This window comes from Triticum aestivum, chromosome 4D (genome assembly GCF_018294505.1).
Source record: "Triticum aestivum cultivar Chinese Spring chromosome 4D, IWGSC CS RefSeq v2.1, whole genome shotgun sequence".
In the NCBI taxonomy this organism is placed as follows: Eukaryota; Viridiplantae; Streptophyta; class Magnoliopsida; order Poales; family Poaceae; genus Triticum; species Triticum aestivum.
The window spans coordinates 66,758,822-66,770,548 of NC_057805.1; the positions used below are offsets into that span (position 1 = coordinate 66,758,822).

The 11,727-nt window shown below is 45.0% G+C and overlaps 1 protein-coding gene and 1 long non-coding RNA gene across 13 annotated transcripts; both read left to right on the forward strand.

Moving 5' to 3' along the window:
• Window positions 1–240: 240 nt before the first annotated feature.
• Window positions 241–5,804, forward strand: LOC123096257 (cleavage stimulating factor 64). Its single transcript, XM_044517939.1, has 10 exons — window positions 241–453; window positions 1,007–1,085; window positions 1,692–1,866; window positions 2,880–2,913; window positions 3,032–3,270; window positions 3,357–3,434; window positions 3,991–4,026; window positions 4,116–4,526; window positions 4,815–5,060; window positions 5,281–5,804. The coding sequence occupies exons 1-10, from the start codon at window positions 411–413 to the stop codon at window positions 5,410–5,412; spliced, it is 1,473 nt and encodes a 490-aa protein (XP_044373874.1). The 5' UTR covers window positions 241–410; the 3' UTR covers window positions 5,413–5,804.
• A 903-nt stretch (window positions 5,805–6,707) lies between these two features.
• Window positions 6,708–9,969, forward strand: LOC123096258 (uncharacterized). 12 transcript variants are annotated; one of them, XR_006446521.1, is made up of 4 exons: window positions 6,708–7,092; window positions 7,175–7,316; window positions 7,545–7,756; window positions 7,865–9,969. It is a non-coding gene; the product is annotated as an uncharacterized lncRNA (long non-coding RNA). The 12 variants fall into 12 exon arrangements; XR_006446527.1 differs by having other exon boundaries at window positions 7,558–7,756; XR_006446530.1 differs by having other exon boundaries at window positions 7,605–7,756.
• Window positions 9,970–11,727: the final 1,758 nt, after the last annotated feature.

Below are 11,727 nucleotides of genomic sequence, written 5' to 3' on the forward strand. Positions count from 1 at the left end.
TAAAAAATGGGCATGGAATGGGTCGCCCGCGGATGAAAAACGGACATGCGTCCGTTTGGCTCGGCGCGTTGGGCCGCCTTTTCTGTCCGCGCCGACCCAAACGAACGGCCGCGGACGAAATGGGTCGAGTTGCTCTAACATTTTCTTTTTTATGATCAGGCCTTCATTGCAATCCTGCCGTTGGCTTAACTCTGAAGTGATCACGCAAACGGAAACGTGACCGGAAACGGAAACGTAACATCAATATAAACGAACACCTGGGCAGCGAGACCGCGGAAACGTATCCAGACCAGACCAGACTCGCTGGAAATAGCGAGGCAAGCCGCAAACAGCAGCAGCGCACCACCGCCTCCGGCCCCTACCCAGCCGCCGATGCCGCCCCGCGCCGCCGCCGGCGACCTCAGCTGAGCATGGCGGCCGCCCCCGCGGGCCCCCAGAACCGCTGCGTCTTCGGTACGCCCCCTTCCCCGCCCTTCTCTCTCACAGCCCCCTGCCCCCTCCCGGGGTCTCCGCGTTCTATGTGCGTGCGTGCGTGCTCGCTCCTTCCTCCGGTTCGATCCGCGGGCTAGGAGCTCTCGCCGCGGTTCGGGTGGGAGTGGTCTGGCCCCAATTGGCGGCTACGCGAGTAGAGCTCGATTTGGGCCCCAATCGCCGCTGCATCCTCCGTTGATTCCCCGTGGATTTCCCGTCGTGTGTGGGTGGCCGGTGCGGTTTTGGGTGGCACGAAGCGCGTTTAGCTGCTCCCGCCGCTAGATTCGGAGTCTAATTCCATTTCATTCGAGTTTTCGTACTGTCTAGGGTTTGCCCTTTTTTTTTATCATTCCTGTTCGTCACGCCTTTGGGGTTGTTTTCCCCCAAACAAAGGTGCCCGTCAGTTGGCTTGTGCTGTATTCAACGTGTGTGACACTGATATTTACCGCACATTTTGAGTTGGTTCAGTTGCTGTGGTATGAGTAGGTTCTTGAGTTCGATTGACCCCGGTGTTGGCTGTTGAATTTGGTTGCAGTTGGGAACATTCCGTACGATGCGACGGAGGAGCAGCTCGTGCAGATATGCGAGGAAGTCGGGCCGGTGGTCTCCTTCAGGTTTAGTTGTGCAAACCCTATCAGTTGTGTGTGTGTGCCACCATGTAGTTTTCTAATTTGACCATGTTGTGCAGATACACATATTTGTTAGATTATTGGATTATTCAGTATCTGTTAAAATCCTTGTGCCCTCTTTCATTCTCTTTCAAAATGAGGAAATTGTTAGCCAGCTATATGGACATGATGCTTTTAAATCCAACGTGTAACATCTGGAATATTGATTTTGTTTAAGTATGATGGCTGTATTGCACACTGCTGCTAAGCATGATCTCAGAACTTAATAGATTGTCTTAGGGGTCGCCCTGCTTATGGATGCTGCCTCGGGCCTTTCGAAAGATAAGAGTGTTGAGTGCTGAAATGATATCCTGAATGTCTGATATAGCTAGTGTTACGGGATCACTTTCTGGACTACACATGCAAATGGAAATTAACCTTAACAAAAATAACAAGAAACCCTAAGATACACGTGTTTGCTGCTTCTATCCCTGATAACTGAAACTGGTTATGAGTTATTTCTATCCCTGATAACCTTTTTAGCATTCGACGAAGCTGATGACACTGTTGAGCTGTGACTGCTAGATACTGACTGCTCAAAATTGCTTGCAGACTGGTTGTTGATAAGGAAACCGGAAAGCCGAAAGGTTATGGATTTTGTGAATACAAGGATGAAGAGACAGCTCTAAGTGCACGCCGGAACCTTCAGGGTCATGACGTTAATGGTCGTCAGTTACGTGTTGATTTTGCTGAAAATGGGAGGAACACTGACAGAAATAGAGAAAAGGTGGAAGATCCTCAGTCTATTACTGTAGAAGAACCTTATTTCTCACCCAGCAAGTCCTATGTTAAGATGAAAGCTTGTATGGTTTTGGTTCCCATGAATTATAATACTTATCTTTTCTCCAACTACCATGTGTCTCCTGTTTTGCTTTCTCGCACGGCATGTGTATGTATGTACAGATTCCTGTCTGTACATATGCACACCTGCTATTCTGCCAAATTACCTTGGTGGAATTGTCTTTCTGGTATTGCGAATCTTCTTTGGTATCGCGGTTCCAAAATCATCTCCAATGTCTCGATTCTGCCTTCTTTTACGAAAGTAACGTGCCAAAGTTACTGGGGTAACAAAAGCAATGTCATGCTTACAAAGATCTCCAGAATTGTACTGAACACGTGAGGTTCTCTGCAAATAGCAAAAGAAGAATTATCTTGTAGAGGATGTATATGTGGTCAATGCATCTATAGTCGCATCCTTTGTGATATGCTCAAGCAATGGTGTTGCAATTACTAGTAAATTTATCTCTGAAATGATATATACAGTTGACTTTCTCTTTTGGCTTACTGTTACATTATTACTACCTTTCTCTCTCAAAATAAGTGTGATGTCCTTAGCTGCTATCAGCAGCCTTTGTATCTATCCCCACACCAGTGACTGACGCTGATATGTATGTGCTGATTTTGTTGCCAAGTTGTCAGAATGCATCCACAAGAAAATACTGTGTATCTAAGTTTCACAACTGGACGCAGTTGATTGGTTGATAGTGGTTTACATAGGGACACTATTTTTATGCTAAATTTTCTGGAGATCATAGTGAAGTATTATTGCATGATAAGGTCACTAGTTTTCACTGCCATGTTGTAACTTTGTACATTTGAAACTAAGTAGTTTCATTACGAAAATGGAGTTAGTGCAATCAAAATTTATTTCATGCATGGACAGTAGGAAATCTCAACCAATTGAAGTTGTCAATAAAGAAGCAGATATTGACTTATTTTTGATATGTTTATGCATTGCAGGGTCGTGGAGGACCGGGAATGTCATCTACTGTTGGTTGGTTTCAAATTTAATTTCTTGATGATCATTTAGTTTATGTGTATGTTCAAGATTTCGAACTTGCCAGTTTTATATCCCTGTGCGCTGACATTGGGTTTTTGATGGAATCCTGCAGATGCTCAGAAACAATTAACCACAACTCCCGCTGTAGGGGACACCAGCCTTCATCAGCTTATTGGTCTTCCACCGGCAATACATGCTGCATCTGTGATGGCTGGCGTTCTTGGGGGAGCTCAAACTGCAAATGTACAAAATGGTTTACCTGTCCAATTTGGGCTTGGAAACGACCCTCTTACCCATTACTTGGCCAGGATGTCAAGGCATCAGTTGTATCAAATCATGTCTGAGTTGAAGGTTATCTTGAAATATCAATATCAATTCATGAAGATTAAAAATTGCTCACTGCTAGTTTTAGCTTGTTAATGCTTTTTTTATGGCAGACCCTAACTACTCAAAATAACGACCTTGCCAAAAAACTGCTGCAAGGAATTCCACAGCTTCCAAAGGCCCTATTTCAGGTTAGCTTTGCGACTGATTGCTCAATTAATCAATTACTACCTCCGTATCAAAATATAAGACGTTTTTTGACAGTCATTTTTGATACAGAGGGAGTGTTACTTTCTGTTCCTGTTTTTGTGTACTTGTCCAAAATATAACATAATGGAGTCTGTATGAGTTCTTCACCCAAAATTTGTGCCTATTTTTGTTAGTTATGCTTCATTCATCTTCACAAATTTCATACACCCTTCTTAATATAAATTTAACCAACTCAAGTATTCTGGTTATGTTTGTTAGAACTTTGATGTGATTCATGGTTGTCTTGTTCTCCCAGAAGGCAAAAAGATAAAAAAAAATTACGTTCCCTTAATTTATTGAATAGTTGTAGATCAAATATTTGTTGCGTTCATGTGGAGGCCATTGTTGAAAGACAGGAAGGCCAGCCAACTTTATATGTTGAGCCTTGTGATTCCATGGAAGAGCTTTTTAAAAATACTTTTGTTCATTGTTTAGTTCACTCTAGGGTAGAATGGAATATTATTAGAACATCATAACCTTTTTCTTGTTGTAATGCAGGCACAGATAATGCTCGGGCTGGTGACACCTCAGATGGTATATTCTTGCTTTGTTCTGAGTTTGATGTACTACCTAATGTTTTCCTGATTCTCTAATATACTAACCCAGGTCTGTCGAATTCGCAGATGCAGATGGCTAAGAGCCAACAGCCCTCTAGCTCGTTGGCACAATCTTCTCACCTCAATGAATCATTTCCGCAGCCAGATGCTGTGCTACCAATTGTTCATAGACCTCCACCAAACCCTAATGCCATGCAGGAACAAACTGCACCGCTGCATAACTTTCCTCAGTATCAGCATTCATCTCAGCCTCCAGTCAAAATGTTTCCGCATGGACATCAGCCTGGGGTGCTGGCACACCCTCCAATGCTATCTCAGCCCTTCGGCACCTCTTCCAGTGTTCCTACTCAACCCCTTGTAAACTCAGGAGGCTTGATATCACAAGTTCAGCCTTCATTTTTGACACAGCACCCTAGACCACCAGTTATGCCAACTAATGTACAGCAACTACCCTTGACCAATCCTCATCTCCCCCAGGTATTTCTTTTTCACATATGAGGAGCTTATGGTTTTTCATTAATGGTGCGATAAGTAGCAAGCCAAACTTTGCGTTGACTTATTAATCATCTTGATTGGGTCTTCTAATTTACAGAACACATGTAAACTATGTACTCGAAACCAAACTGTACAGTACATTAACTATTTGTGTATGTTTGCCTACGCAAATTAAGTGATTTTTTCTAGTCAAGTTGTTTCTGTCAGTCCATGGACAAGATTCACTAATTTTACCGTCTACAAAATTGAACTCTTTGTGTCACATTGCAGGTTGGTGCTGAACCTGAGATACTCCCCAATGAGATTAGATTGCCTGATCGAGCTAGTCATCAGGCAGAGTTAGACCATCCCTCGAAATTGAGAAAATTGGAGGATGGAACATCAACGCCAGGAATTGTAAACAATAGTCCTGCTGTTTATTCTGCTCCATCGCAGGTAGTGGTCCCTACTGGACCATCAGGGAGCTATAGTTCTGGTGCTGTTCACTTCCAGCAACCAGAGAATGAAGCGCCTCAGGTAATCGCCTCTGAATTTCAGTTTCATTTTCCAGCTTTCCTGTTATTTTATTATACCTTACATTCTTGGATGCTGGTAAAGTATCTGCAGAATCTGACCTAACTAAAGTTCTAAACATTTTGCATCATTTCTCTGCAATTGAATTGTACCGAGGCACAAGGTTTCTTAGACTTCAAATTCTCATGTGTTCACAACTCCAACTCTTCTTGTAATGGTGCAGCTCACACAGGACGACGAGTCAGCCCTTCTGCAGCAAGTCTTACAACTAACACCTGAGCAGCTGAGTTCATTGCCAGTGGAGCAGCAGCAGCAGGTGCTACAGCTTCAGAAGATGCTATCAGCTGGTAAATAGCGGCATAACACCAGCTGATTAAGCACAGCGAAATTGTTAACCTACATAGTCAAACATTGAAGAAGGCTCGTCTAGCCACACACACACACACACACGTAACTTCTCAACTTTGTTGGTATCTCTGGGCCATCAGTTTTGCTCCTGATGACTGATTTATTTGGCATTCTTTGTAAAGTTGAGGTAAAAATGTGGTGGCAAAAGAAGTTGTGAAGAAAGATGATAATTGTCCATTAGTTCTGTAACATTTTAGAAAAGAATAATCTTATGAAGAGAGGGAGTTGTATTTGTGTTCTGGAATTGTTGCAGAATCAGATTTTTGTTATGTTTGTTTATTTCCGACGCTCTGAAAACTATTGCTGAAGGCACCGGTTGTATGCATGATAAATTTGTTACATCGCTGTCGTGGGTATCAGTATCAATTTTGCAAAAAGTATTTGCGGCCACATTTTCCCCCATAAAATTCGAGTTTCTGAATGTGCCCTTCGAATTTAAATAAAAAACTCTAAATCTACGAAACAGTTCTCGTTTGTGGCCCTGCACCCACACGAAATGTACTAGTATTTGCTATTTTTCATAGTTTGCGTACTACTCTCTTTGTGAAGTCATATACTCCCTCTGTTCACTTTTATAAAAGGCTTTGTAGATGTTTCAGACAGTGTGCAAAACAGCATAATTTCACTTGTCTGAAACGATTTATAAAAGTGAACGGAGAGACCAGTACTTTATAGATGAGTGCGGCGAATCTGCACCCACGCTTACGGAAAAAATCAAAAAAAATACTAGAAAAATTCAAAAAATTTAAAAAAACATTCGGGTGGTAGATAATTAGGTGCATGAGGTTCGCTGCAAAATTCAACTCGTTTGGACATTTGAGCAAGTCTGTGTAAAAAAGACAAAATCGGGGTCTGTGAAAAAGTTTACTGTTCACGAACTGTTTTGACCCGATTTGTCTTTTTTGCCGAGGCCTACTCAGATATCCAAATGAGTTGAATTTTGGAGCGGACCTCACGTATCAACTTATCTACCACCCGAATTTTTTTTAAATTTTTTTGAATTTTTCTAGTATTTTTCTAGTATTTTTTTTGAATTTTTTGCTGATGAGGTGCAGATGAGTCCGGGCTCCAGGATGAATTTTCGTTTATAGAGGGAGTACTTTGGTGTACGCTCATGTGATTTCTTTCAGAATCTCTACTCCTAATGGACGAGTTGGTTAAATAGTCCCCCACTTTCGTCTGGTTTTTTTTCGACTGGTTTTTTTCGTCCCCCGCACCCACCACACGCACGCAAAAAAAAAAATCACCCCGCACAAACACCTCTCGTATCGATCCCCTCGAGGAGAAGCCGTCGCCCCCATCTCCCGCTCCGCCGCCGCCGCCCCCCGCCTTACCGTATCTCCCTCTCAGCCACCTCCACCACCCCCACGCTTCTCCCCATTGCCGGATCCGCTATCAGATCGCCAAGGTTAGGCGGCAGAGCTCCACGTCCGCGACGCGCTCATGCTCGTCAAGGAAGGGGCTCCCGATCGAATCTGCGCTCACGCGGCTTGTGTGCCATGGCCGCCATGGCATCCATGGCCGACAAGAGGGGACCCTCGGCCTCGGCCATGGCCGCCTGCTTTGGACACGGGGTCGCCACATCCGACGCTGCCAGCGCCTCGTGGACCGCCATCAGGAGCTCCAGGTCCGCCGCTATCGAACTCTACGGCCATGGTCACCACGTCCATGGTCGATCAACTGATCTGATCTGATCACAAGTTCCACAGGAAGAAAATCTAGAAATTCTTGCGCTGGATGTAGTAGACGAAATTGAATGTACACGTACGTGGATCCAAGTCCGAGTTGGGAGCGCCATCGATCCGACGAACGTGCAAGGAATTTCTGAATCCAGGACTTCTATTTGAGCATGTATGTTCGTTGGTTATTCAATTCAATTGTTCGTACAACAGCAAAAAATTAGCACGAATTCCAGTAGTTGTGTTTGCTTCTTTTGAAGGTGGATCTTCTATTCTTTCTAATAGTTGTGTTGCGCAAATTTCCAATTATCTGAGTATATGTCCTATAGTTTCCTTTAAAGAAGAAGAAGAACATGAGGCTGGTACTGCATCTGTCCTAGCATGATGAACTTTGCTACAGTCTTTGTGGACAGGTTGACGACAGGAGCTGAAGTACGTTTGAACAAACGTTTTCTTTCAGTTTTCCCAAGAAGAACATGAGGCTGGTACGACAGGGGCTGGTACTGCATCTCGTCGGCGGAAGGCGAAAAGAATGGCGGCGGCGGGCAATATGGGAGAAGACGGTGCCCTGCCTGACAACGGACTCGAATTTCTACTGGATCCGGTTGACAGGTAATTGATCCGTCGTATTCTTCCGATCTTTTCGCCCTGCATACATGAGAGCGGACTATGGCAACCACGGGCCTTTGATTTTTTAGCATGCTGTTGGTTTCCGATCAGAGAGGTGGTTGCGGACGTTGAGGTGCCAGATCCGTTGGCGGCGAGGGACTTAGTGGCGACAGACATGGCTGGCGCCGATTCCTCATGCGCGGTTGTGGTTGGGCACCTCGGCGGAGCTGCTGAGCCCCGGGATTCTGGCGGCAAGAGGAAACAGTAGTCAACCCAGTCCGTGGAATCGACCGGGAAAGTGAACCCGGAGGCGCCCAGGTCGACCAGAAGGTAAAAAGTAAAATTAGAGTTCTGAAACTTTCAGACAGAATGGTTTTGATTTTTGCAAGCACTGTCACATACTTGTGCATGAGCATATATGCCCGGTGCTGTGATTACTCGTTTCAGCTGGGTATCCTCGTGATTTTTCTGGTCATACTAATGCGAATTGGTGTTTCATATATACGACTAGCCAAGAAGTTTTTAGATGGATCATGTCATAGATGGACTAGCCAAGATTGTTTTTAGGTGGAGTGACGAGTGGCACCTGCAGTTCTAAAGGAAATGTTAGGGTAAGAAGGTTTAATTCAGCACGCAAAACACATAACCATTGTACGACCAGACAGTTGTGGCACAACAGAAAACTATAGCTACAACTTTTCTATTTAATTAAATTTTTAGTTGACGATAGTATTATCTATTTTATAATTTTTAATGTTATAAGACTCCAATCCAATGCAGAGCTTATGCCCGTCATTGGCTTGTCTCCCCTGGGCTGTGCATCCAGCTCCAGCGGGTTCAGCACGACTGAGGCAGCAGTGGGAAGGAAGATTATTCGGTAGGATGGCGCTGACAACATATCGGAGATGCGCCAAGCCTTGCTGCGACCTAGCTTTCTTGTGCTTGCTCTCCTTCCCCAACAACAGACCATCATGGCCCTCCCTTTTGTTGTTCATCAATGGGGGTCATGTTCACATCAGAACCTTCATCAGCACAATCTTCATGAATTTTCCATATTTGTCATATCTCTCTGATTGTCCAATGCAGATCATGTTGTTAAAAAGTGAAACTTCTGGGTTGATTTCAGGTTTAAGGCGTAAAGACATTTTTAGTTTCTGTTCGTGCTGGAAAATTTATGTTCATTGTCGCACCAATCATGTCGGAACCGAATTTATTTTCATTGTTTCAGTCCAATTCATCCTTAGAGGGAAAGTGTGGGCCTTGAACTGAAGGAGAGGCAAATATGTTTCTGTTCATAGTTAAATTGGTTCTTGATTTGAAGAGATTATAGAGCCACGTAATTTTGTACCCGAGCACTGCCAACTGTCGACGATTTGTATTGTGTGTTGTTTTACAGTACCTACTTGCCAATATTATTGTGTTGTTTCTCCTAACAATTGTAGACATGAATACATTTTTGACGAGGTGAAGACAACAGAGATTGGAGGTATGCGCTGGGCTCTTTGACACAAGCTAGGGAGGAGTAAGCTGACTGGATAATGAGAAATGTTGAAGTAGTCCAAGGAGGAATGACACACTGGCTGTGTGTGTGATGACCTTAACTCTGAAAAGTGAGTTTTTCTTTCTTTCTGAAATCTAGAGTGGATTAATTCTACAAGTATCCTGAGTTTCTGATATGCTTTGCACATCCACATACGTGACAGCTGCAAGTTTAACCTGCTCTGAAATCTCAGAGTTTGTTAGAAGAAACTATATTGTTGATGTGGCTCTTTCACAGTTTTCATTTCTAATAAAATGTGAAGGTGCAACTATCCTGAAGAATGATTATGTAAAAAGAAAGTTGTATCAGCATCGAAGTGAAGAACTGGTGCGGCAGAGCGCACCTTTCCTTCTTGTAATGATACCATGTCCAGTGAATGCAACACCTAAAACGTCTGCATATAAAATTGCAGTTCGTGGCCGTGCACCTCTTGATACAGCACCTTGTCCTGGTAGAGTCAGTCCGCTGGAAGAAATGATCAGGAGGTATGCTGATAAGCCCATCCGATAATGTAGGAAGCCAGAGATTAGGATGAGTTTTGACTCCTCGGGGGAAGCTTACATTTCTATAACCTGTATTCTTGAGAGCTTGTACTTGGAATAATATGTGAAAAGAGTCTATAACCTGTATTCTTTGGAGCTTGGGTTTCGAATAATATTTGGCAAGAGTGTCTCAACGTCGTGCGAACAAAGTGTATGAAGGAGATCGTTTGTGTAGCACTCAAAACTGGAAGACCACAATTTTTTTTTTCAAGGCTTGCACTGAATTTCACTTCTAAGCTTAGCCAAAAATAATTGTGTCTTTCTTTTTTGAGGGGTTGGTATTCTTTTTTGAACAACAGGCTGGTAGGTGGGATTCACACACACAACCGAACAGGCAGGCCTAGAAAATTTCCTGATCCATCCACGATTTCCCTGGGACGACGGACTTGTTGAACGATCAATTATTGCGTCGGGTCCATCCTGGAATACCACCACAATACTTCTGCCGGATACGAGACTAAATACAGAAAACACATAGATCCCGAGTAAAGTGGGTGGGCGTGATTTCAGGACCAGATGTGCTGAGGATCAGAAACGAATTTTCCCATATTATTGTATAGATATTGACTGCAATATAGGAAAGTCTCGGATTCATAGAAGCGAGGGGAGCAGCTGACCAATGGAAGGTGGCCTGCGGGTTGAGGAGCTCGGCGGCGAAGAGAAGCCGTCGGCGTTGGGGTGCACCACATGATCCAGGTGTGCACGGCGTGGGGATGGTATCCAGGACACCGAGCTGGTTCCCTGAGCGCATGGGACGGAGCCCACCTCGCGCTGCAAGGTGCGTGCGAGTCGCCGGGCGTGGCCACGACCAGAATCAGACATTGTGCGCCACCGCGCTGGGGCGGGATGAAGGAGTGGTACAACAATGTAGGGCCAGCGGGAGCCGGAGGCGCTGCCTCTTACTGGAAAGAGAGCCACCGCCCTTGCCCATCGTTGCCGGCCTGCCGCGGCGAGACGAAGGGGAAAGAGTGAGTGGCCAGGGAGGAGTGAGAGCGTTTTTTTTTTGAAAGGAAAGCGGTAGGGGAAGCCCCCCACAGCGAGTTTTTTTTTAAATAATAAGAATCCAAATTCACGCCCATGAGGACTTGAACCTGGGTGGCTGGGTTGTACATCCACTCCACTAGCCAAGTGAGCTAGGCTCACCTCCCTAGGAGTGAGAGCGTTGTGGTTGTTTTAGATTTTTTTTCCTTCTTTTTTTGTCCCATGGCTGTAAAATTTCCTTTATCATTTTTTTGCTGGAGGCGCATAACATGCGAACTGAGGTTTTTGAGCTGAAGTTGACGAAAAAGGGTTTTCCCCGCTTTATATATAAAGCAACACTGAGTACATCAAAGAACCAATACAAAACACACAAGACTACCGCACACAACGCACACACCCAAGGCAAGATACAAAGGTGCCGGGCACCAATAAACCACTCCACCCACACCAAGCAAACTATGGAGATCGCTTGGCGCCGATGGAGACCTGCACCGTGAAAATCGAGAACGAAGCCAGGTCTCCAGAACGATGCCTCCTAGAAAGGTACGACCATCGAAGTCGCCACCGCCTGATCCAGAGGATGAGGTTTTCACCTGGAGCAAAACGACCGGAGTGAGAACGCCATGACGGGGCCTTCAGGAAGGGGTACGACGTCGAGTGTCGTCACCGCAGTCGGCCAGTAACGGAACTGGGCAAGTTGAATACCCCAGCGCTCACACACCACCGTCGCATCTAAGCTCTGACAACCTCCCGCCACCCACGTAGCCATGGTTGCTTACCCGCACCCAAGAAGCACGCTCTGCCCACAAACGCCACGCCTCCCACAATCAAGGCCGCCACCCTACAGTCCAACATCCCCACGACCCACCAAGGCACTGGCTTTGGCCTTCCCAGAACCACAACCACCGGCG